The sequence below is a fragment of the Chiloscyllium plagiosum genome, chromosome 2, assembly GCF_004010195.1.
Source record: "Chiloscyllium plagiosum isolate BGI_BamShark_2017 chromosome 2, ASM401019v2, whole genome shotgun sequence".
NCBI lineage: Eukaryota > Metazoa > Chordata > Chondrichthyes > Orectolobiformes > Hemiscylliidae > Chiloscyllium > Chiloscyllium plagiosum.
The window spans coordinates 27,137,731-27,161,744 of NC_057711.1; the positions used below are offsets into that span (position 1 = coordinate 27,137,731).

Genomic DNA, 24,014 nt, shown 5'->3' on the forward strand with positions numbered 1-24,014 from the left:
AATAAATGCATGTTTCTCCAATTTTCTTTATTACAGGGTACTGTTCTTTTGAAAAACTGGGTGAAATGGTGAAAAAGAGAGCAGGCTACTTTTCTACTGTTATGAATGCATTTTCTTCTCTCTCCTCTGCCCCAAAGGCAGTTGCCTGACATAAAGTTCCTTTGTGTATTCCTTTGACTGCTTTCATTGCTTTTTCCCCATGTTGGATAATTTGCAGGTAACTGTCATCCCAAATTGTGCAATCATTTGGATGACCTGTTAGTTTCAGTTCAGACTAGGTCTTGTTAATTAATCTAATAATCACTGCAGCCATCTCAAAGCTGTGCTTTTCTTTTTTTTTAAAAAAAGATCAGATGATAGAAATTAAATAGAGGATCCCCATCAAATTAGCTGGTGGAAATGGAAATGGACTGAAAGACAAAAAGGTGTTGTATCCACATAAGAACTTCTGAATTGCATGAATGGTGATCAAGGGGTTAAACACAACATCCAAATAAAAAGTTAATAGGATCTCTGAAAACAATTTAACAAAATCGAAACAGGCCTTTAAGCAAATAAGATTATGCAGGAGATCTGAAGTAGAACTGTGCTGAACAAGCTCTTTAAGGTTTAAGGATAGCATTGCATATTGATCTTAGAAATGATATATGTATCTCATTCTGCAACAGTGAATTGCAAATAGCCACGATAATGAAAAGAGTTTGAAAGTGGAACAATTTTTTTTCCCCTACAGATAGATCTGACTCTTCTGGTAATCACATCAGTCAAGTTGCAAAGCAACACACACTCACCAATTTTAATTTTAGCTTCATCCCTTGTGTGGCCATGTGGCCAGCAGCAGAGATGGCTACTACACTGGTTAAGAGATACAATCAAGCCTGCCTGAAATTTTGGTCAAACTAGTTTAAACTCTGGCCTCAGTTAAAACTGCAGCGAGTGCATGTTGCGACCTGCAATTTCCTGACCAAATAAGGCATGTGGCATAGTGCCTTTAAACATACTAGCACCACATTACCTTTCATGGAGTATGGATTGTCGCTGTATATGACTTTGTGTAAATATTTGGGAGTTGGTTACCAGTTAGCTCCATTGGCTAGGATTGAACAATGTGATCAGACTTCGATCAATTCATCAGCTGAGTGCCAGACATCTTTCTGGAAACAGAACACACTTCCAAATAAGTTATCAGAAGAAATGAATTTTCTCTGGTGCAGCCTTCCAGACCATACTTGAAGATACTTGCAAAGAAGTCTCCTTCCTATCAGAAGGATGTTGTGAAACTTGAAAGGGTTCAGAAAAAATTTACAAGGAAGTGGCCAGGTTTGGAGGATTTGAGCTATAGGGAGGGGCTGAATAGGCTGAGGCTGTACTCCCTGAAGGTTTATAAAATTATGAGGGGCATGTATAGAATAAATAGACAAGATCTATTTATGCTATTCACGCCTCTTATGATTTTATAACCCCCAGGAATCCAGAACTAGAGGTTTAGGGTGACAAGGGAAAGATATAAAAGAGACCTAAGAGGCAACTTTTTCACCCAGAGGGTGGTGCGTGTATAGAATAAACTACCAGAGGAAATGGTGGAGGCTGGTACAATTACAGCATTTAAAAGGCACCTGGATGGGTATATGAATACGAAGGGTTTAGAGGGATATGGGCCGGGTGCTGACAATAAACGTGAAAGGGTGCAGAAAAGATTTACAAGGATGTTGCCAGAATTGGAGGACTTGAGCTATAGAGAGAGGCTGAACAGGCTGGGGCTGTTTTCCCTGGAGCGTCGGAGGCTGAGGGGTGACCTTATAGAGGTTTACAAAATTATGAGGGGCATGGATATGGTAAATAGACAAAGTCTTTTCCCTGAAATTGGAGAGTCCAGAACTAGAGGGCATAGGTTTAGGGTGAGAGGGGAAAGCTATAAAAGGGACATAAGGGGCAACGTTTTCACACAGAGGGTGGTACGTGTATGGAATGAGCTGCCAGAGGATGTGGTGGAGGCTGGTACAATTGCAACATTTAAGAGGCATTTGGATGGGTATATGAATAGGAAGGGTTTGGAGGGATATGGGCTGGGTGCTGGCAGGTGGGACTAGATTGGTTTGAGATATCTGGTCGACGTGGACAGGTTGGACCGAAGGGTCTGTTTCTGTGCTGTACATCTCTCGGACTCTATGACTCTAAATGGGACTAGATTGGGTTGGGATATCTGGTCGGCATGGACAAGTTGGACCGAAGGGTCTGTTTCTGTGCTGTATATCTCTATGACTCTAAGTCAAAGAAGCATGAGGTGAGGCCTACATGGAGAACAAAATTGGCCAATTCACTTGAATTGAAGCAGCATTTTATTTAAGCCAAACCTATAGATTTAAAGTTAGAGTTTGGGTTAAACATGGATTCATTTAAAGCTAAAGTTAAATGAAGTGAGTTAAAGGTTAAATAAAGTTAGATGAAATAAGAGGCAAATGTTGCAATGCAAATGCAAGGATGTTTTCTATTAAGTATTGGTACTTAAAGGCTGAAATTAAGAAGGATTTGCTTAATTAAAATCCTAGTCGGCTCCCTGCCTTTCGTCTGTCAACAAGGGAGGAATAGCTGGGTAAAAGGTTTCAGTACTTCTTTCTGGGCAACACTTGGATTGACTGACTCCCCTGCTGCTTAGTATCTCATGGTTCAGTTGATTTAAGACGATAAGAAATAGGAACAGGAGTAGACCATTTAGCCCCTCGAGCCTTCTCCACCATTCAATAGGATGAAGGCTTATCTAACATTCCTCACATCTGCTTTCCTGCCCTTTGCTGGGAAGTCTTGATTCCCTGGTTGATCAGGAAATCAATCTGTCTCAGCCTTAACAAGGACTCTGCCCCCCCCCTCACCCCTTCTATGTTCTATGTTCTATGTTCTATGTTCTATGTTCTATGTAATCTCAACCCTCTCAAAGAAATTCCTCATCTCAGTCTTAAATTGGTGTCCCTTAATTCTAAGACTATGCCTTCTTCTCGTAGTCTCTCATGAGGGGAAAAATAATCTCAGCATTTATCCTGTCAAGCCCCTTAAGAACCCTATATGTCTCACTGAGATTACCTCTCATTCTTCTAAACTCCAGGGAGTACAGTCCGAACCTGTTTAATCTTTGCTCATAAGACAATCCCTCTATAGAAGGGATCATCCTAGTGAAATTTCTCTTAACTGCCTCCAACAAAATGATATCTTTCCTTAAATAAAGGGACCTAAACTGCTCAAAGGGCTCTAGATAGCGTCTCACCAGCACCTTGGACTGTTGCAGTAAGACCTCCCTAGTTGTTACTCCAATTCCCTTGAAATAAGAACCAACATTCCTTTAGCATTCCTGCTATACCTAGAATCACAGAGTCATACAGCATGGAAACAGACCCTTCATTCTAACGCAGGCATGGCGACCAGGTATCCTAAACTGAACTAGTCCCATCTGCCTGCATTTGGCCCATACCCCTCTAAACCCTTCTTTTGCACGTACCCCGCACTCACGTACATGCCCAAATGTCTTTTCAATGTTTAATTGTACCCACCTCTACCACTTTCTCTGGCAGTTCATTCCACACACAAACCACCAGTTATGAAAAGTTGCCCCTCAGGTCCCTTTTAAATCTTTCCCCTCTCACCTTAAACTTATGCCCTCTCTAGTTTTGGACTCACCTACCCTTGGAGAAAAAGATCATGGCTGTTCATCTTCTCTAAGCCCCTTATGATTTTATAAACTGTCAGAAGCCTCCAATGCTCCACAGATAAAAGTTCTAGCCTACCTAGCCTCTCATTAAAACTCCTTGCAAATTGTTTCTGAACCCTTTCAAGTTGAACAATATCCTTTCTATAGCAGGGCAACCCGAATTGTACGCAGTATTCTAAAAGTGGCCTCACTAAAGTTTTTTACAGCCGCCACATGACACTCCAAACTCCCGTACTCAATGACCAATGAAGTCAAGCTACCAAACGTCTTCTTCACTACCCTGTCTACCTGCAACGCTACTTTCATGAATCTACATCCCTAGGTCCCACTATCCTACCAGGTATAAGTCCTCCCTTGGTTTGCCTTACCAAAATGCAACACTTTACAGTTATCTAATTTAAACTCCATCTGTCAATTCTCAGCCCACTGGCCTATCTGATCAAGATTAGATTGTACTGTTAGATAACCTTCTTCACAGTGCACTGTACCACCAAATTTGGAGTCATCCACAAAGTTACTAACCAGACCTCCCATATTCCCATCCAAATTGTTGATAGAAATGACAAACAACAGTGACCACAGAACCGATCCTTGTGGCACACTGCTGGTCACAGGCCTCCAATCTGAACGACAATCCTCTAGCACCACCCTCTGCCTTTTAATTTGTGATTCACGTATGAGTAGTTTCAAGTCCCTTTGTGCAGCTTTCCACAGTTTTCTCTCTCCTTTAATAATATTCAACAATATTCAGTTCTCTTGCTCTGCTCTCCAACATGAACGTCACATTTTCTGACATTATGTTTCACTTAACCTTTTAATATCTCCCCATAAACTGTGTGTATCCCTCTCACAAATGATCTTTCCCCTATTTTAGTGTCATCTGCAAATTTGGCGAGATTACATTCACTTCCTTTATGTCATTAATATGCATTCTAAACAGTCACGGTCCTGATTCCATGGGTCACCAAACTGAGAAAGAACCTTATTCTCACTCACTTTTTCCTACTCAGGATCCAATTCTCTACTCATTAGATTTATTATATTTATTTGCAGAATTGGACAGAATGATTCCAGATTTTAGTCACTTGAAAAAGGTGCATCTACAGTGTTCAAAAGTTTAGAAGAAAGATAATGGTTGCAATCTTTAGCAGGAGAAATTCTAATACATCAACAGGGCAATCACTTCCAAACATTCATGCATCAGTGATTAATGAAGGATTTCCTGTTCATATTAATGGCATTCAGACTTCCAACTTTTGACCATGAAGGTATGCAGTGCATAATCCTCTACAAGTAACAGACTGAATTACATGGTCAGCCAAGAATTTCAGGATGCAGTGTAGAAATCATCTGGAGTAAACTGTTATTTTGAGGTTCAGACTGTGCTACTAATGTCAATAACTTAGGAATGGTTGATGTCTAGCATAAAAGCAAAGTACACATGCTCAGCATTCTATTCAAGTATTACAAGTTATCCTTTTTGCTGAAGTGTCACTGAACATCAACTCTGCTTTCTTCCCATAGGTACTCTCAGACTTAGAGTTCCATCAGCAATTTCTGTTTTTGTTTCAGATCTCCAGCATTTGGTAATTAATTGCACATGAAAGCAATATTACCACATCACCTGCTGGGGGAGGTTTCCACAGCATACATTTATTCCTCATCAATCTGCAATCAAATCTTTGCGATGAAAAATGATAAAAATATTGACATTTGCTATTTCAAAAACATTCACATTGTTGTTTCAAGATTTGAAACGTACCAGCTGTGTACCTATTGAGGTATCCACTGTGGAAGGTTTATGTACATTCCCACATGTTTAAAAAAAAACAGCATTCAGCAAGAAATAGAAAATGTACAAAAGGTAATGCACCGTGGTGTCATTTTGGTGGTTTGCAGTAATGTCATGATCCCACATTTTTTAATCACCTAGATTCATAGGTGAGAACTATTTCTGGTCCTATAAAACTCCAGCGCATAAGGAGTGCAATTTATACATGGGGGTATGTGCAATCAACACATCTCAGTGAGTCACAGAAAAGCACAGGTTTAAGGAGCCAACATACAAATAATTCTTAATGGCTGCCAAATCCAAGATTTTTCTATTGTGCCGAGTGATGTATGAGTAGTTGAGCACAGTGAATCTTTCTCCTGCATTGTTGTATATCCTTCATGCTTTTAATGCTTCTCATTTTTATTTTGCAGAAATGAATAACTCCTGATAAAGCATTGCAAGAAAAATCACTTCCCAAATACATTTTCACATTTCTTTCTAAGCAAAGCCTGTATTATCCTCTCCCAGGAATGTGAGAGTCTGACATGAGATGGAAAAGTAAAATTAAAACTACAACTTTCACGTCGCAGTGAGAATAGCAAAACAGCATCGACAGATTGAAAAATCAATGGATACCTATTTGAGTACATGCCAGTCAGCTTAAAAAAAAGCAATTAGCCAACAATTCCTTCTGCCTAAGAGTCTAACTTCCTTCGTCTTTCCACTGAATTGCTGGCTCGTGTTTCTCCTCAAGAATGACAATCACTAAAATTGTATGTTTATAAAATATTTGATATTGGATTGGAATGAATAAACATAGAATTGTACAAACATTTTTCTAACAGTTGATTTACATAAAAGGAATTAAACTGATGGAAATTTTGTCAAAAGTTTATACTTTCCAATCATACATTCCTTTAACAATTTTGTACATTTCCAATTTTTTTGTGAATTTTAATGTTTTCCACTTTGGTGCATTATTTCTTGGATGTGGTCATTACTGCTGGGCCAGCATTTATTACTTATCCCAATTGACCTGACGGTGGTGGTGAGCTGCCTTCTTGAACCACTGCAGTTCTCTGATGTAGGGCCATCCATAGTGCTGTTAGAAAGGCATTCTAGGATTTTGACCTAGTGACAGAGAAAGAATGCTGATATAGTCCTAAGTCAGGATGGATGTGACTTGCAGGAGAATCTTGAAAACAGTACACACTGCTGCTAATGTGTGTTGGTGTTGGAGAAAGTGAAGGTAGGAGCTAATGGATGTGATGCCAATCAAGTGCGCTTCTTTGTCCTGGATAGTACAAAACATCTTGAGTGTTGGTGGAGGTGCAGTCATCCAGGCAAGTGAGGAGTACTGCATTGCACTCCTGACCTGATGTTGGACAGGCTTTGGCAAGTCAGGAGCTGAGTTAAGTATTGCAGGATTCCTAGACTCTGGCCTGCTCTTGTAGCCACAGTATAGGACTGGTTCAATTCAGCTTCTGGTCAGTGGTAATTCTCCAGGATGTTGATTGAGAGGGTTTTGGCAATAGCAACTCCTTTGGATGTCCCTTACTGGAGAAAGTCACTGCCTGGCACTTGTGTGGTGTGGATGTTACTTGCAACTCAAGCCTAAATGTTGTCCAGGTTTAGTTGCATTTGGACATGGACTGTTGTAGAATCTAAGGCATTTGAATAGTGCTGAACATGGTATAATAATCAGAGAACACTTCCACTTCTGACTAAGATGGAAGGACAGTCATTGATGAAGTAGCTAAAGGTATTTGAACCCTGGAAAACTACCCTGGGGAACTCCTGCAGAGATTTCCTGGAGCTGTGTGGTTTCCAACAACCACAAATATCTTCCTTTCTACCAGATATGACTCCAAACAGAGAAACAAGCTGAAAACTGGCAGTTGTGATGCTGAGGGCCTCAGACGGAGAGTTGAGAGAGCATGGAATGCGTTGCCAGCAGCAGTTGTGGAAGCAAGGTCATTGGGGACATTTAAGAGACTACTGGACATGCATATGGTCACAGAAATTTGAGGGTGCATACATGAGGATCAGTGGTCAGCACAACATCGTGGGCTGAAGGGCCTGTTCTGTGCTGTACTGTTCTATGTTCTATGTTCTAAGATGTAGAATCCATTCAATACATCAGGCTAAAGATGGTTGCAAGTGTTTCAGGCGTCTGCTTTGTTCATTGATGTGCAAGGCTTCCATATCATTGTGGAAGGGAATTATTATGAAATTTCCCCTCCTGTTAGTTATTTCATTGTCCATCACCATTCATGACCAGGCATAGAACATAGAACATAGAAACATACAGCACAGAACAGGCCCTTTGGCCCTTGATGTTGTGCCGAGGTTTAATCCTAATGTGAAACTTAACCTGCGCACCCCTCAACTCACTGCTTTCCATGTGCTTTTCCAGCAGTCGCTTAAGTGTTTCCAATGACTTTGCTTCCACCACCACAGCTGGCAATGCATTCCATGCATTCACAACTCTCTGTGTAAAGAACATACCTCTAACGTCTTCTTTATACCTTCTTCCTAATATCTTCAAACTATGACTCCTTGTACCAGTCAAACCTGCCCTGGGGAAATGTCTCTGGCTATTGACTCTATCTATTCCACTCATTATCTTGTATACCTCGATCAGGTCTCTTCTCTTCCTCCTTCTCTCCAGAGAGAAAGGTCCGAGCTTATTCAACCTTTCTTCATAAGGTAAGCCCTCCAGTCCAGGCAGCATCCTGTTAAACCTTCTTTGCACCTTCTCCAAAGCCTCTGTATCTTTCCTATAGTAGGGCGACCAGAACTGGACACAATATTCCAAGTGTGGTCTCACCAGGGACTTGTAGAGCTGTAGCAAAACCTCACGGCTCTAAAACTCGATCCCCCTGTCAATGAAAGCCAAAACACCACATGTTTTCTTAACAACCCTATCCACTTGGGTGGCAACTTTGAGGGATCTATGTACTTGCACACCCAGATCCCTCTGTTCCTCCACACTGCCAAGAATCCTGTCTTTAATCCTATATTCAGCATTCACGTTCGACCTTCCAAAATCCATCACTTCACAGTTATCCAGGTTGAACTCCATCTGCCATTTCTCAGCCCAGCTCTGCATCCTGTCTATGTCGCACTGCAGCCTGCAGTAGCCCTCTATACTATTGATGACACCTCCAACCTTTGTGTCATCTGCAAATTTACTAACCTACCCCTCAATCCCCTCATCCAAAACTATAAAGAGCAGAGGCCCAAGTACAGAGCCCTGTGGGACCTCACTCAACACTGACTTCCAGGCAGAATACTTTCCATCTACAACCACTCTCTGCCTTCTGTCAGCCAGCCAATTCTGAATCCAGATAGCCAAATCTCCCTGTATCCCAAACTTCCTGACTTTATGAATGAGCCTACCATGGGGAACCCTATCAAATGCCTTGTTGAAGTCCATATACACCACATCCACTGCTCAACCTTCGTTGACCTGTCTTGTCACCTCCTCAAAGAACTCAATGAGATTTGTGAGGCATGACCTGCCCCTCACAAAGCCATGCTGACTGCCTTTAATCACACTACGCTTTGCCAAATAGTTATAAATCCTATCCCCCAGAATTCCTTCCAAAACTTTGCTGACCACAGACCTAAGACTGACTGGTCTGTAATTGCCAGGGATTTCCCTATTACCCTTCCTGAAAAGAGGAACAACATTCGCCTCTTTCCAATCCTCCGGTACAACTCCCATGGAGAGTGAGGAGGCAAATATCCTCGCCAGCAGCTTAGCAACTTCCTTTCTCGCTTCCTGGAGCAGCCTAGGATCAATCTTAATGTTTTCCAAAATTTCTAGCACATCAACTTCATCAATCTTGATCTGGTCAAGACTGTATCCCAGCTCCTCAAAGTTTTCATTTACACTAAGTTCCCTTTCCTTGGTGAAAACTGAAGCAAAAACCTCATTTAGCGCTTCCCCTATCTGCTCAGGCTCCACGCACAAGTTCCCTCCGCTACCCCTGATTGGCCCTACCTTCTCCCTGATCATTCTCTTATTCCTCACGTATGAGTAAAAGCTTTTGGGTTCTCCCTAATCCTTCTTGCCAAGCCTTTTTCGTGTCCCCTCCTGGCTCTCCTCAATCCAATTCTGAGCTCCTTCCTAGCAAGCCTGTAATCCTCTAAACCTGTGCTAGATCCTTGCTTTCTCCACCTTACGTAAGCTGCCTTCTTCCTTTTGATGGAGAAGTTCCTCTGTTCTCATCATCCAAGGTTCCTTAATGTTACCCCTTCTTGTCTGTCTCAGAGGAACAAATTTGTGCATCACTCACAACAACTGCTCCTTAAATAGTCTCCACTTGTGCCCTTTCTGTGGAACAATTGTTCCCAGTCTGTACTTTACAACTCCTGTCTGATAGCATCATAATTTCCTTTTCCCCAATTAAATATCTTCCCTCGGTAACTGCTCCTTTCACTCTCCAAGGCTATGCTAAATGTGAGGCAGTTGTGATCACTGTTACCAAAGTGCTCTCCCAACACGAGATCTGACACCTGTCCTGGCTCGTTGCCGAGCACCAAATCCAAAATGGCCTCTCCCCTCATCGGTCTGTCTACATACTGAGTAAGGAAACCCTCCTGAACACACCTGACAAAAACGGCTCCATGCAAACCACCTGCTCGAAGGAGGTTCCAGTCAATATTGGGAAAGTTGAAATCACCCATAATAACAACCTTGCTACCTCTGCATTTTTCCAGAATCTGCCTGCCTATGAGTTCTTCAATCTCTCTACTGCTATTAGGGGCTCTGTAGAAAACCCCTAATGCAGTGGCTGTTCCATTGATGTTCCTAACTTCCACCCATACTGACTCAGTAGACAAACCTTCCTCAGCAATCTTTGTTTCTGCAGCTGTCATGCACTCTGATAGCAATGCTACACCCCCTCCTCTTTTTCCACCCTCCCTGTTCTTTTTAAATGTTCAAACCCTGGAACATCAAGCAACCATTCCTGCCTCTGTGAAACCCACGTCTCTGTTATAGCCACAACATCGTAGTCCCAAGTACTGATCCATGCTCTAAGTTCATCACTCTTATTTCGGACACTCCTTGCATTAAAGCAGACACACTTTAACCGATCCCTTTGTTTCATCGCGTGAGAAACCTTCCTGATGGATTCAATACGTCCTGTCACTGCCCCATCTGCAACTGACCCCCTCTCAGACATGTGGCTCTGATTCCCACCCCCTTGCCAAACTAGTTTAAACTCTCTTGAAGCTGCAAGCTCAGATCTGACCCAATAATTATGGAAAAGCTTGGTTCTTTCAATTGCTGTTTCTGTTGTGGAAGCAGTCCTATTTTGCAGTTTCACCAGACTAACACCTCATTTTTTGGTATGACTGCTGGTCCTGGCCTCCCTTTGCATTCTTCTTTTATGCATGGTTAGCCACTCGCTTGATGGTAACAGTAGAGTATGTTATGTACCAGGACATCAGTTGCATATAGTTGTGCTGCTAGTGGCCCACCATGCTTCACTGGAAATTCAGTTTTGAGTTGCTTGATCAAATTATGGTCTAGTGCCTCACTACATATTAGGGTTATCCTTAGTGTGAAGATGGGACGTTGTTTCTACAAGGACTGTGCAGTGGTCAACACTACCAATGGCATCATTGATCCTTGCATCTTCAACAGGAAGATTGCTGTGCATGAAGTCATGTTAAGTTTATCCTCTTGCTGGTTCCCTCATTACCTGCCACAGGCCCAGTCTAGGCACTATGTCCTGTAGGACATGACCAGCTCGATCAGTAATGCTACTGAGTATTCTTGGTGCGAGGCTGAAGTCTTAAAGTACATTTTGTGCCAGTGTGACCCACAATGCTTTCTCCAGGTATTGTGGCATGTGTAAGTGTAAGGATAGCAGATTTCCTTCCCTGAAGGACAATACTGAACCAGATGCATTTTTATGATAAACAGGAATAGTTTCATGGTCAACATTAGACATGCTTTGAATCAGAATTCTGATTGCCATGATGGGATTTGAACCCCTTTCTCATAGCATTAGCCTAAGTCTCTGGATTACTCATCCAGTGATATAACCACTATGCTGCCACTGTGCACAAATTTTATCTTGATCAGACAAACCAAGACAGCCACGCATAACAGATATTGCGAGAGCTAAATTTGCAAAGATGGCAGTTCACTTAAGACGACTTATTTCCTGTCTTACTACGTGACAATACTTCAATACTGAAAGGCGAGAATTATTTTAAAATCATGTGAACACAAACATGCACATGCCTTGCACATCATTCAGGTTAGAGTTAAATTAGAGGGCCACTTGTCAAAACATAACCAAATGGGTTTATTGGTCATGTTCAGAAACGAAGTCATTTAGCAAAATTAAGGACAAAAACTGTTGAGAAACCAGGGTTAAAAGTAGCTGATGGCAACAAACATTATCAGATAAACCAAAAGTAGACTACAGAAGTGTACCGGCAAGGTCATTATCGAACACAATCTGAGTCAAAGGTCTAAATCAAACATCATTTGGAGGAAATGAAAGAACTGCGGATGCTGTAAATCAGAAGCAAAAACAGAAGTTGCTAGAAAAGCTCAGCAGGTCTGGCAGCATCTATGAAGAGAAAGCAAAGTTAACATTCTGGGTCCAGTGACCGGATCTTTGGACCCGAAACGTTAATTTTTATTTCACTTCACAGATTCTGCCAGACCTGCTGAGCTTTTCCAGCAACACATGATTCTGACTTTCTGAACTAGTTCTGAGAGAGTGTCACTGGAATGTTAAAATCGAAATGTTAACTCTGTTTTCTGTCCAAAGAAAATGCCAGACCTGCTGAGCTTTTCCAGCAGTCTGATTTCCAGCATCTGGAGCAGCTTGGTTTTTATGATTTGGTGTGGAGCCCTTTACAAATGCATTAGTAATCACCCCATCTGAATTACAATTCTATCGAACAATATCAGTATGAAAGTGCTGCTTTCTGGGAAAAAATAAGATTTACTATTTAGTTCATGATCAATGTATGTCTGCTTCACACTGTAGGCCTTCACTGAGACAGCCAGAGCCAGGAGAAACAGCTGCCTACTAATATCTGGACATGAAGGAGGCGTGGGAGAGAAGGAGCAAGGGCCATGGGAAACAAAGAGAGGACAAGAACAGAGAGAGAGAGCAGAACAGGGAGAGAGTGAATTATTGGATCAGGAGCATGGGGAGCAAGCAGGGTCTTGAGTGACATAACACACCATATGTAATAGGAGCAGACCTGGTCATTCAGTGACTTATAGCTGCCCCTGACACTCAGATCACTGTTGATATGCCCTCGATTTGAACTCCTCTGTCCTGCCAGCTCATCATATTGCTCCACAGCCTGCTATTTCAAAAACCTACCTCCTCTTTAAATATTTTCAGTGATCTAGCCTCTCAATGGTAGAGAATTCCAGACACTCTCTATTCTCTGTGAGAATAAATTACTTTGTATCTCAGTTTAAATGAAAGTCTCCATCCTCCGTAACTAGATCCGCTATTTTGAGATTACCCCAAAACTGGACACGTCTTCTCAATATCTACCATGTCCGGCTCACTAAAAATCTTGGCTGTTTCAATAAGATCCCTCATTCTTATAAACTCTAATGAATAAAGAACTGTGTAGCATATGTAGTTGTTCCTGATAAAGTCAATGCCTTCATCTCAGAATCAGCCTAGTGAATTTCTTTTGAACTGCCTCCAATGCTGATATATCCTTTTATAAATACAGGATCAAAACCATACACATTACTCCAAGCATGGCCTCACCAACACCCTGGATAGTTTTAAGGAGACTTCTCTGTTTGTAAACTCCAATCCCTTAGCAATAGAAGGCCAAAATTCCATTTACTTTAATTACTTGCTAATCTGCATGCTAATGTCTTTGTGCTCCATGCACTAAGAACATCCAGATCCCTTTGCTGAGCACACTTAGGGGTCTCTCTCCTTGTAAATTATAGTCTGCTTTTTGAATTCTTCCAACCAAAGTGCATGACCTCACATTTTTCTACCTTATCCACATTAATTCTATCAACCAGGTTTTTGCCCATTCACTCAACCTATCTACGTCCTTTTGCAAATTCCTTTTGTCTTCATTGCAACATACCACCTATCTATTTGTGCATCATCAATAAATTTGGCAACATTACACTGTACTCCCTCCTCTTAATCATTAATACAAGTATTTATAATTGAGGCCTTAGGACTGATCCTTGTGGAATTCCACTAGTTATACAGCTTTCTAATCTGTAAAGCACAGATTAATCCTGACTCTTTCTCTTCAATGTTAACTGATCTTCAATCAACCACCAATTCCATGAGGTCCTATCTTGTACAATAACCTTTTATGTGGCACCATATTGAATAGCTTCTGAAAATCCAAATGCACTGCATTGACCGGTTCCCCTCTATCAATTCTGCTTGCTGTATCCTAAAGAATTCTCGCAAATCTGTCAAACATGATTTCCCTTCTAAAAAAAAACATGTGGAATACATTAAGGTTTTCCAAATGCCTTGCTTGTTATTTCCTACTTTCAGCATTTTGCCAACAACAGTTATTAGGCTAGCTGATTATAGTTTCCTGCTTTCTGTTCCCCTAATCCCCACCCCCTTCAGTGAATTCTGGAAAATTTTGACTAGTGCCTCCACTATCTCTGCTAAAAACCTTTGTCAGGACTTGATGGCCTGTATCCATGTGTCTGCCTTTAGTCCTATCAGTTTGTAAAATACTTTGTCCCTTATGGTAGAGACTATTACAAGATCCTTTCTCCCATTACACCTTGTTTATGTTATCTTCGGGATAGTGATAGTACCTGTACCTTGAAGACCAATAAAAAATACTGTTTAAATTGTCTGCCATTTCCCCATTTCCTGTTATCAATTCTCCAGTTGCTTCCTCCAAGGATCACACACTTAGTTTAGCTACTCTGGGTCCTCTACTTTTTGTCATTTATATAAATGATTTGGATGCAAGCATAAGAGGTATAATTAGTAAGTTTGCAGCTGACACCAAAATTGGAGGTGTAGTGGACAGCAAAGAAGGTTACCTTAGATTACAACAGGATCTTGATCAGATGGGCCAATGGGCCGAGAAATGGCAGATGGAGTTTAGTTCCGATAAATGCAAGGTGCTGCATTTTGGGAAAGGAAATCTTAGCAGGACTTATACACTTAATGGTAAGGTCCTAGAGAGTGTTCCTGAACAAAGAGACCTTGGAGTGTAAGTTCATAGCTCCTTGAAAGTGGAGTCGCAGGTAGATAGGATAGTGAAGAATATGTTTGGTATGCTATCTTTTATTGGTGAGAGTATTGAGTGCAGGTGTTGGGAGGTCATGTTGCGGCTGAACAGGACATTAGAGGTTTACAAAATTATGAGGGGCATGGACAAAGCCTTTTACCTGGGGTGGGGGAGTCCAGAACTAGAGGGAATAGGTTTAGGGTGAGAGGAGAAAGCTTTAAAAGGGATCTAAGTGGCAACTTTTTCACGCAGAGGGTGGTACGTGTATGGAATGAGCTGCCAGAGGAAGTGGTGGAAGCTGGTACAATTGCAACATTTAAAAGACATTTGGATGGGTATATGAATAGGAAGGGTTTGGAGGGATATGGGCTGGGTGCTGGCAGGTGGGACTAGATTGGGTTGGGATATCTGGTCAGCACAGACGGGTTGGACCGAAGGGTCTGTTTCCATGCTATACATCTCTATGACTCTATGATCCTTTCTGTAGAAACTCTTCCTGTTTGTTTTATATTGCTTGCCAATTTACTTTAAGAATCAATTTTCTTTTTATTAGCTTTTTAGTCATCCACTCCTGGTTCCAAAAAAACTCCCAATCATCTGACCTACTCAGATATTGTTGCTTTGTACACGCTGGTTTTTGATGGGATGCTCTTCTTGACTAGCTTTGTTTACGATGGGTGATTCATCCTTCTCATTAAGCTCTTTTTGACAGAAATAAATTGTTGTTGACCAATATAACATGCCTGCCTAAATGACAAGCACTACTTCAACCAATGACTTGCCTCTCAGTCTATTTTCTCAGCTGACTTACGGCAAGGCTTTTTTCATACCTCTGAAATTGTCCTTATTTAAGTCAATGACACTGGTTTGATGTCTCATTGCTATCCCTCATCCACATTTGAAATTCCACAAAGTTGTGCTCATAACCCCTAGAGGATTCTTATTAATCCTACTTCATTACACATTACTACATGTAAAATAGCCTATTTCCAGGTAGGTTGTGCAACATATTGCTCTAGGAAACAATCCTTGATGCACTCTACAAATTCACCCTTACCCATCCGATTTGTCCTGTCAATGTACAGATACCCTGCACAATTGTTGTGCCCTCCTTCCAAGCATTCACCCCTCAATTCTTATTAACCCTGTACCAATTTGTATCATCAGTTCATCTATATATGATGATTTTGTTCTTGTACAACCCTGCATTATAGAAAAATCGCACTTTAGAAACAGCATCCCCAATTCGTCAATCACGTTATAGTGAAATCGCGTTGATGAAATGCGCGTTAGAGCAGAACAATCTGTACTTGGCTCAGGTAGCAATCCTTTGCACTCTTTTTAAATTTAACCTCAAGCTGCTTGTAATCCTTTAACAGAATGTCTTTTCTAATTGTATCTATTTCATTGGTACCTATATGGACCACAACAACCGATCCTTCCACTCCCACACCAAGGTCCTTTCAGGCCAGAAGCAATGTCCTAAATCTTGGCAACAGGTAGGCAACCCAATCCCTGAGACTCTCTCATTATTGTCAAGAACATTATCTATTCCCTTAGCAATACTATAGTCTATTACTACATCATTTCTCTTTTCTCTCCTCACTGAAATGGCACTCAGGATTACTATGCTTTGGCCAGTTCGCTGCTTTTCTCTGCAGCCTGTCATAACAATTTAATGGCCTCATCTAGGCTGGTGATATTGGCATGAGCGTAACTTGCAAACGCAAAGAAATAGGTTACAAACTGAGACCAGGCCAGAACATGCAGAGAACAGAGATTCACTGTAAACATTCAACTGGGACCTGGGTCAGCTCAGTAAATCATTGTGGATTGTCACTCAATAATCACAGTCTCCTTGGCTGGAAAACATTTAATGTTGTATTGATAACTAACAGATGCACCCACAGACAGACAGAGCAAGACTGACACATGCAGCTGATGTTTAACTTAGCAATACTACAGGGTCTTTTTTTAATACCATGGTTAAAACTTTGGGACATGAAACTAAACACATAAGCCATCCAGAGAAATGACTGAGTATTCTAAAGTGATCATTTTAATTTCAAAAATAAATAATTTCATCAAATAACATCAATATCTGGAGACTACTAAAAATGACTTTTACTACACCAATCTCAATAATTTATTACTTGTCTCGTGAAACCACTGAATGACACCTTTAAGTTAGGTCTTACCAAGAAGAAATGTAACAAATGGGAAAGCAAATGCAGAACCCATATTGCTCCAGGACCATCTCTCAGCCTTACTTAAGATAGTTCACTTCATTTGGCTGATAATTATTTTAGTGATTTTTAATTAACTTGGCGAGATTCATTGAAACAGTTACCACTGGTTCATCAAACTGTTGGCTAATAGTTTCATGTAATTTTAACGGAAAATAAGCAGGTCCTGGATCACTGGACTTTTCACCTCCTTACGTGCATCGCTCTGATGAACACTGATGCAACATGCATGGTTAGTCGCTGCATCCAATTTGTGTGCCACTTACAACCCACTTCTGCTCTTCCTGGTGTCTGAGACCAAATTCCCGCGCACTTTGGATGGACGGCATCTTACTTTCTGCAGTCTTCTTTCTCTGGGGTATTTTTTCTTTGTGAACCTCATACTGAGGTTTTCTGAATCTCCTGTCTTTAGAAAGCTGTGCTTTTGCAGCACTAGACTATGAGGATAATTAAAGAAATGGAGCAGGCAATGACTTGTGAACATTTCTTAATTGTAACAACATAATAACACAATCTTCTAATGCATCTAGGAGCAAAATAGTCACAGGTAGAATCTGACCATCAGTGCAGTCAACTTAAAACACTTTGTCATGTTATTTTTAAATAGAAAGACTGCAATTGAATCTCTGGTGAAATATTATGAATTATTCTTATGACTATCAAGGTGAGATAGTAATTACAAACGACATCAACTTCACCAAATCAACATGAACAAAATGCCTGAATGAAAAGAAAAGACAGTCAAAAACATTAGATACATGTCCTTCTTCAACATTCATATGCTGGCTCAGTAAGCTTGAACCTGTGCCAAAGATATGGAATTACAATGTGATGGAGTTAGCTGAAAATGCAGTAAAGGGAAATTATGATATGCATTATTCAATAGGCATTGGTGAGCAGTTTCTGCTACTATACATTGCTAGTGGTGATTGATGAAGAAGTTGGGATTGAATTTGAGAACGTGATTATTGTGAGGATTTCTAAAATGTTCTATGGCCCTTCCAGTTCAGAGCACCATTCTTGTTTCAGAATTATTGTCATTTGAGAATGTTTATTCTGGATGATCTTAAAAATAATAAATTAGAGATCATTTTCCTTAATAAGAAAACACAAAATTTAAGCTCTAGAAATGATCATATGTTGATTACAGTAAAAGCACAGGAAATTTGATAAAAGCATTGAAAATCATGAAGAAAGGTTTGCACAGAGAAATTAGGGAAAAATCAATTGTGATATGATTACCGCATTGCCAAACAATGATTACTGACAAAGGCATAAAAACATCCTTTGTTCTTGCTCTGGTTATTGGTGGCACTGCTAGATACATACATAACATTACACATATTTTGCAGAATCACAGAACATCAAATTATTACAGCACAGTGATTCAGCTTATGTCTGCACCGGCTCTTCAAATGAGAAATTCACCTTGTGCCATAAATCCCCCAACTTCACCCTGTAGCCCTGTATGTGCTTCCTTTCCAGGTAATAATCCAATTCAGTCTTCAATTGCCTTTATTGATCCTGCCTCCTCGACCGTCTCAGACAGCACATTCCAAACTTTAATAACCTTGAACAAGTTTCTCATCATGATTATCTTAAACCTGTAACCTTGGTCTCATGATCCATCTGTGAGTAGGAGCGAGCTTTCCCTTCTACTCTGTCCAGATCCATCAATTTATAAAACCTCTCTCTCCCGTCTTCTCTCCAAGGAAAATATTATTGTCTCTAATCTATCAACATCATTGAAGTTAGTTCACTTTTATTAGACTTCTGGCACTTTCATAGATCTCTTTTGATGCCTCTGTTATTTTTGGCAAATGCTAAGAACTGTACAGAGCATTAGCAAGACCCCAGTAGCTTTAAACAAACACTTACAGCTCTCAGTGACTTGATATTGTAATTGACCAGCATATTCCTTTAAGTTAAAATATATGGGTGCTTTTGCAGAAACACTTTCCATAATTTATACATATTCATTACCATGTTAAAATTTAAAATGTTTGCATATTTACAGAGGGTCTCTGCTTCAAGGACCTTCCAGTATGCAACTTCAATGAAAGGGAGAGTCCCTAGTATAAATATGAGATAATGTTACCACTTACAACCCACTCCTGCCCTTCATGCTAGTGTAATATGTTGGTGAGATTCTAATGCTTACGTCTTCAGGGAAAGGATCGTCTATGCACTTGGTACTTATCTTAGAGATTTGAGATTTGTTTTGGGGCTTCTTTTACAATAAAACGTGGTGTTATTTGTGGAAGATACTATTAAATAAATTGAAAGAAACAATTCAAGTCACAAAATGTTTGGAAGATTTTCTTCAATATTGACTCCTGGGGTGAATGATCTTTTCAGAACAGTGGCACAGACCATTGTTTGAAGGTAACATTTCAGGTACTGAATGTCATTCTGAATGAAAAATGTCAACATGTTCTTTGTCACACAATGAAAGAAGTGAATCGTACCTGATGTATCTATACCAACCAAGCAACCGTCATCACGCCCACCTCTTCACCTGATTCCCTATCAAATGGGCTTTAAGGACGATGCAAAAAAATGTGCGGAAAATAACTTAAGGATTGACTGTAAGATGCCATTACATTATGCAGTCGTTGAGTTTGAACACAGTTCTTCAAATTATTGAAAAAAGTCAAACGTGGATGAAAAAAATGGTTTACTTGGACAACACCCCCCCCCCCCAATACCTGCTTCTTTTTAAACCGACTCCTGACTCTATAAAACATGTCCACTTTAGAAGGCACAGGTTTGAGGGAACACTCACTATTTGTCTGGATAGGTGGAGCTGCATGAACACAAGAAACTGAATACCTTCCAAGAACTTAAATATCCACTTTTCCCCACCATGTGTGCACTGCAGCAGCAATCCAGACCATCTAACTATCTACAGGGTCCACTGCAGCCAGTCTCCATGGCTTCTTCCCAAACCATCCACTTCCATCTCCAGATGCAAATGAATACACCATCTCCCCTCCAAGTCATACACCATTCTACCTTGGCTATGTAGTGACATTCCTTTCTTGTAACGGAGTCAAAATATTATAATTGTGGGAATGTCATAGAGTCATAGAGATGTACAGCATGGAAACAGACCCTTCGGTCCAACCCGTCCATGCCGACCCAATCTAGTCCCACCTGCCAGCACCCGGCCCATATCCCTCCAAATCCTTCCTATTCATATACCCATCCAAATGCCTCTTAAATGTTGCAATTGTACCAGTCTCCACCATTTCCTCTGGCAGCTCATTCCATACAAGTACCACCCTCGGTGTGAAAACGTTGCCCCTTGGGTCTCTTTTATATCTTTCCCCTCTCACCCTAAATCTACGCCCTGCCCTCTAGTTCTGGACTCCCCGACCCAGGGAAAAGGCTTTGTCTAGTTACCCTACCCATGCCCCTCATAATTTTGTAAATCTCTATAAGGTCACCCCTCAGCCTCCAATGCTCCAGGGAAAACAGCGCCAGCCTGTCAGCCTCTCCCTATAGCATAAATTGTCCAACCCTGGCAACATCTTTGTAAATCTTTTCTGATCCCTTTCAAATTTCACAACATCTTTCCGATAGGAGGGAGAACAGAATTGCACGCAATATTCCAACAGTGGCCTAACCAATATCCTGTACAGCTGCAACATGACCTCCTGTACTCAATACTCTGACCAATAAAGGAAAGCATACCAAACGCCTTCTTCACTATCCTATCTACCTGCGACTCCACTTTCAAGGAGCTATGAACCTGCACTCCAAGGTCTCTTTGTTCAGCAACACTCCCTAGGGCCTTACCATTAAGTGTATAAGTCCTAAGATTTCCCAAAATGCAGCACCTTGCATTTATCTGAATTAAACTCCATCTACCACATCGCAGCCCATTGGCCTGTCTGGTCAAGATCCTGTTGTAATCGGAGGTAACCCTCTTCGCTGTCCACTACACCTCCAATTTTGGTGTCATCTGCAAACTTACTAACTGTACCTCTTATGCTCGCATCCAAATCAATTACGTAAATGACAAAAGGTAGAGGGCCCAGCACCGATTCTTGTGGCACTCCACTGGTCACAAGCCTCCAGTCTGAAAAACAACCCTCCACCACCACCTTCTGTCTTCTACCTTTGAGCCAGTTCTGTATCCAAATGGCTAGTTCTCCCTGTATCCCATGAGATCTAACCTTGCTCATCAGTCTCCCATGGGGAACCTTGTCGAAAGCCTTACTGAAGTCCATACAGATCACATCTCTGCCCTCATCATTCCTCTTTGTTACTTCCTCAAAAAACTCAATCAAGTTTGTGAGACATGATTTCCCACGCACAAAGCCATGTTGACTATCCCTAATCAGTCCTTGCCTTTCCAAATACATGTACATCCTATCCCTCAGGATTCCCTCCAACAACTTGCCCACAACCGATGTCTGGCTCACTGGTTTATAGTTCCCTGGTTTGTCCTTACCACCCTTCGTAAACAGTGGCACCATGTTAGCCAACCTCCAGTCTTCTGGCACCTCACCTGTGACTATCGATGATACAAATATCTCAGCAAGAGGCCCAGTAATCACTTCTCTAGCTTCCCACATAGCTCTTGGGTACACCTGATCAGGTCCTGGGGATTTATCCACCTTTAACCATTTCAAGATATCCGGCACTTCCCCTCTGTAATATGGACATTTTGCAAGATGTCACCATCTATTTCCCTGCAGTCTATATCTCCATATCCTTTTCCACAGTAAATACTGATGCAAAATACTTGTTTCTGCGGCTCCACACAAAGGAGCCTTGCTGATCTTTGAGGGGACCTATTCTCTCCCTAGTTACCCTTTTGTCCTTAATGTATTTGTAAAAACCCTTTGGATTCTCCTTAACTCTATTTGCCAAAGCTATCTCATGTCCCCTTTTTGCCCTCCTGATTTCTCTCAAGTATATTCCTACTGCCTTTATATTCTTCTAAGGATCTATCCAGCATTCCCTATACCTATCAGCCTTTCCTTTCACCCTAGCAGGAGTATAGTTTCTCTGGATTCTTGTTATCTCATTTCTGAAGGCTTCCCATTTTCCAGCCATCCCTTTACCTGCAAACATCTGCCCCCAATGAGCTTTCGAAAGTTCTTACCTAATACGGTCAAAATTGGCCTTTCTCCAATTTAGAACTTCAACAGTTAGATGATGCTGAAGAACTTTTTTTTAAAAGATCAAACACGTTCCACAATGACAAGTTGAGAATTTGATGTTTAAATTCATCTGGCAAACTGGTTTCAGTAGGAATGACATGATGTTATCTAATTGCCTGCCTTGCTTCCTTGATCCGACCTTGATGTGACTGCAGCCCCACACCAATGTGCTTGATTCTTAATTGCTCTCTGATGTTACCCCCAAGCAGCTATGCGGTAATACTGAAAATCATCAGTGAAGTTTAGGACTCCACATCCCTGGATCAAATAAATTTAAAAAATATCTTCTTCCTCTGCCCATCTGTTACCTACTTTCTTTAGAAAGTGATAGTTTACTTTAGGGTAGAGCTATATTGATATTGACTGATTCAAACTGTTGGCCATCCTTCAGACTTGAGCTTGGTCAGCAAGACTTTGAAGACTATTTGTTAATGATGGGACATCTAAGCAAAACTTAATGCTGCTCTGATCTGCATTCCACATATGGATGTCCTACGGAAGTCAATAAACAGTGATCACCTATTGGAAACTGGAGAAAATGTGACTTACTATTGCAGCCCCAATACTATTCCAGTACAGATCAGAAAGTTTAGGGCAGAAAATATCTTTCTGGGTCGTTATTCTTGATGAGCAAGGAGCTGAAATATTATCAGAGGTATGGAGTAATCAGATTAACTGAATGGTGTAGCAGCTTCAACCTGACCTATGACCTACTCTTGCTTCTAATACAAGATTTTATGTTAGTTTGTTACCATATGAAACAGACACTAAAACCACTGGTTTTTTCTTCAAATATTATTTCCTTCATCATACACTTTGAATATCCACTGACTCACAGAATTAAACAGTACAGAATAGGCTATTCAGCCCATCAACTTGCACTGACAAACTACTCTACATCTACACAAGTCCCACTTTCTAACACTTAGCCCAAAGTCTTGAATGTTATGACATTTCAAATCAGGTTCCTTCAAGTTAATTTATTTGACATCATGCAATCTTCAACTGATTGGGTAAATCTTGGCAATTGACTTCTCCAATAATTTCCACCAAAGTTACCGGAAAGAAATATTGGGTAATCAACTCAAAATCTTCAGTTTCTGCTCAACCAAAATTTAATGTTATTCCAATTGGGTTCGGTCGATTTTATCCAGGTCGACGTGAGAATGACACCTGGGGCTGGGGGAAGCTTTGACTCAGTGGGTAAAAGGAAAGAAAGAAATGACCTAAATAAAAATTGCAAATTATATCTTCTCAGATTATGACCATGTTACCCCCTCCTTCATCATCACAGAATCCCTCAAGTGTGGAAATAGGCCATTTGACCCAACAAGTCCCACCGCAGAACATCTCTCCCAAATTCAGCCCTCTACGGGCGTATCAACCTAATCTGCACATCTTTGGACTGTGGGAAGAAACTGGAGCACCCGTTAGAAACCCAAGCAGACACAGGAAGAATGTGCAAACTCCACACAGACAACTGCCCAAGGCTGTAATTGAACCCAGGTTGCTGGTACTGTGAGGCAGCAGTGCTAACCACTGAACCACTGTGATGTATCTGCCATCTTTTACATGGTCAACCATGCTTTTCTCCCTCAATATCTTTCCATTATGTTCCTCAATCTTCCTACTCACACAGTGCTTCCTTTTGGTGTCCCATCTTGGTTCTTTACCTCCAACGCTGCCCACATCATCTATAGAGACAAGTGGTCCGATTTCACAATCTCTCCCAATGGCCTCACTGCTGGCAGACTTTGAGCCCAACATCCAAGTTTAGAACAATGGCAAAGTCCTTTGGTCAACGATTTTGCAAAGTCTGAACATTTTCACCTCAGGCTCCGTCATACACTCGACTGCAATTTGTTCTCTTGTCTCAG

The 24,014-nt window shown here is 41.1% G+C and overlaps 1 protein-coding gene across 8 annotated transcripts in view; it reads right to left on the bottom strand.

The window, feature by feature from the left end:
* The window catches only part of sorbs2b (sorbin and SH3 domain containing 2b), a 308,354-nt gene that overhangs the window by 94,590 nt on the left and 189,750 nt on the right, over positions 1–24,014 (bottom strand). For 3 of the 8 annotated variants that reach the window (XM_043706014.1, XM_043706032.1, XM_043706022.1), the window contains exon 14: positions 17,230–17,400. The exons of the other annotated variants lie outside the window; for them this stretch is intronic. In XM_043706014.1, coding sequence (XP_043561949.1) covers positions 17,230–17,400 — 171 coding nt within the window. The remainder of the gene's footprint in view (positions 1–17,229; positions 17,401–24,014) is intronic. 8 annotated transcript variants of the gene reach the window in all.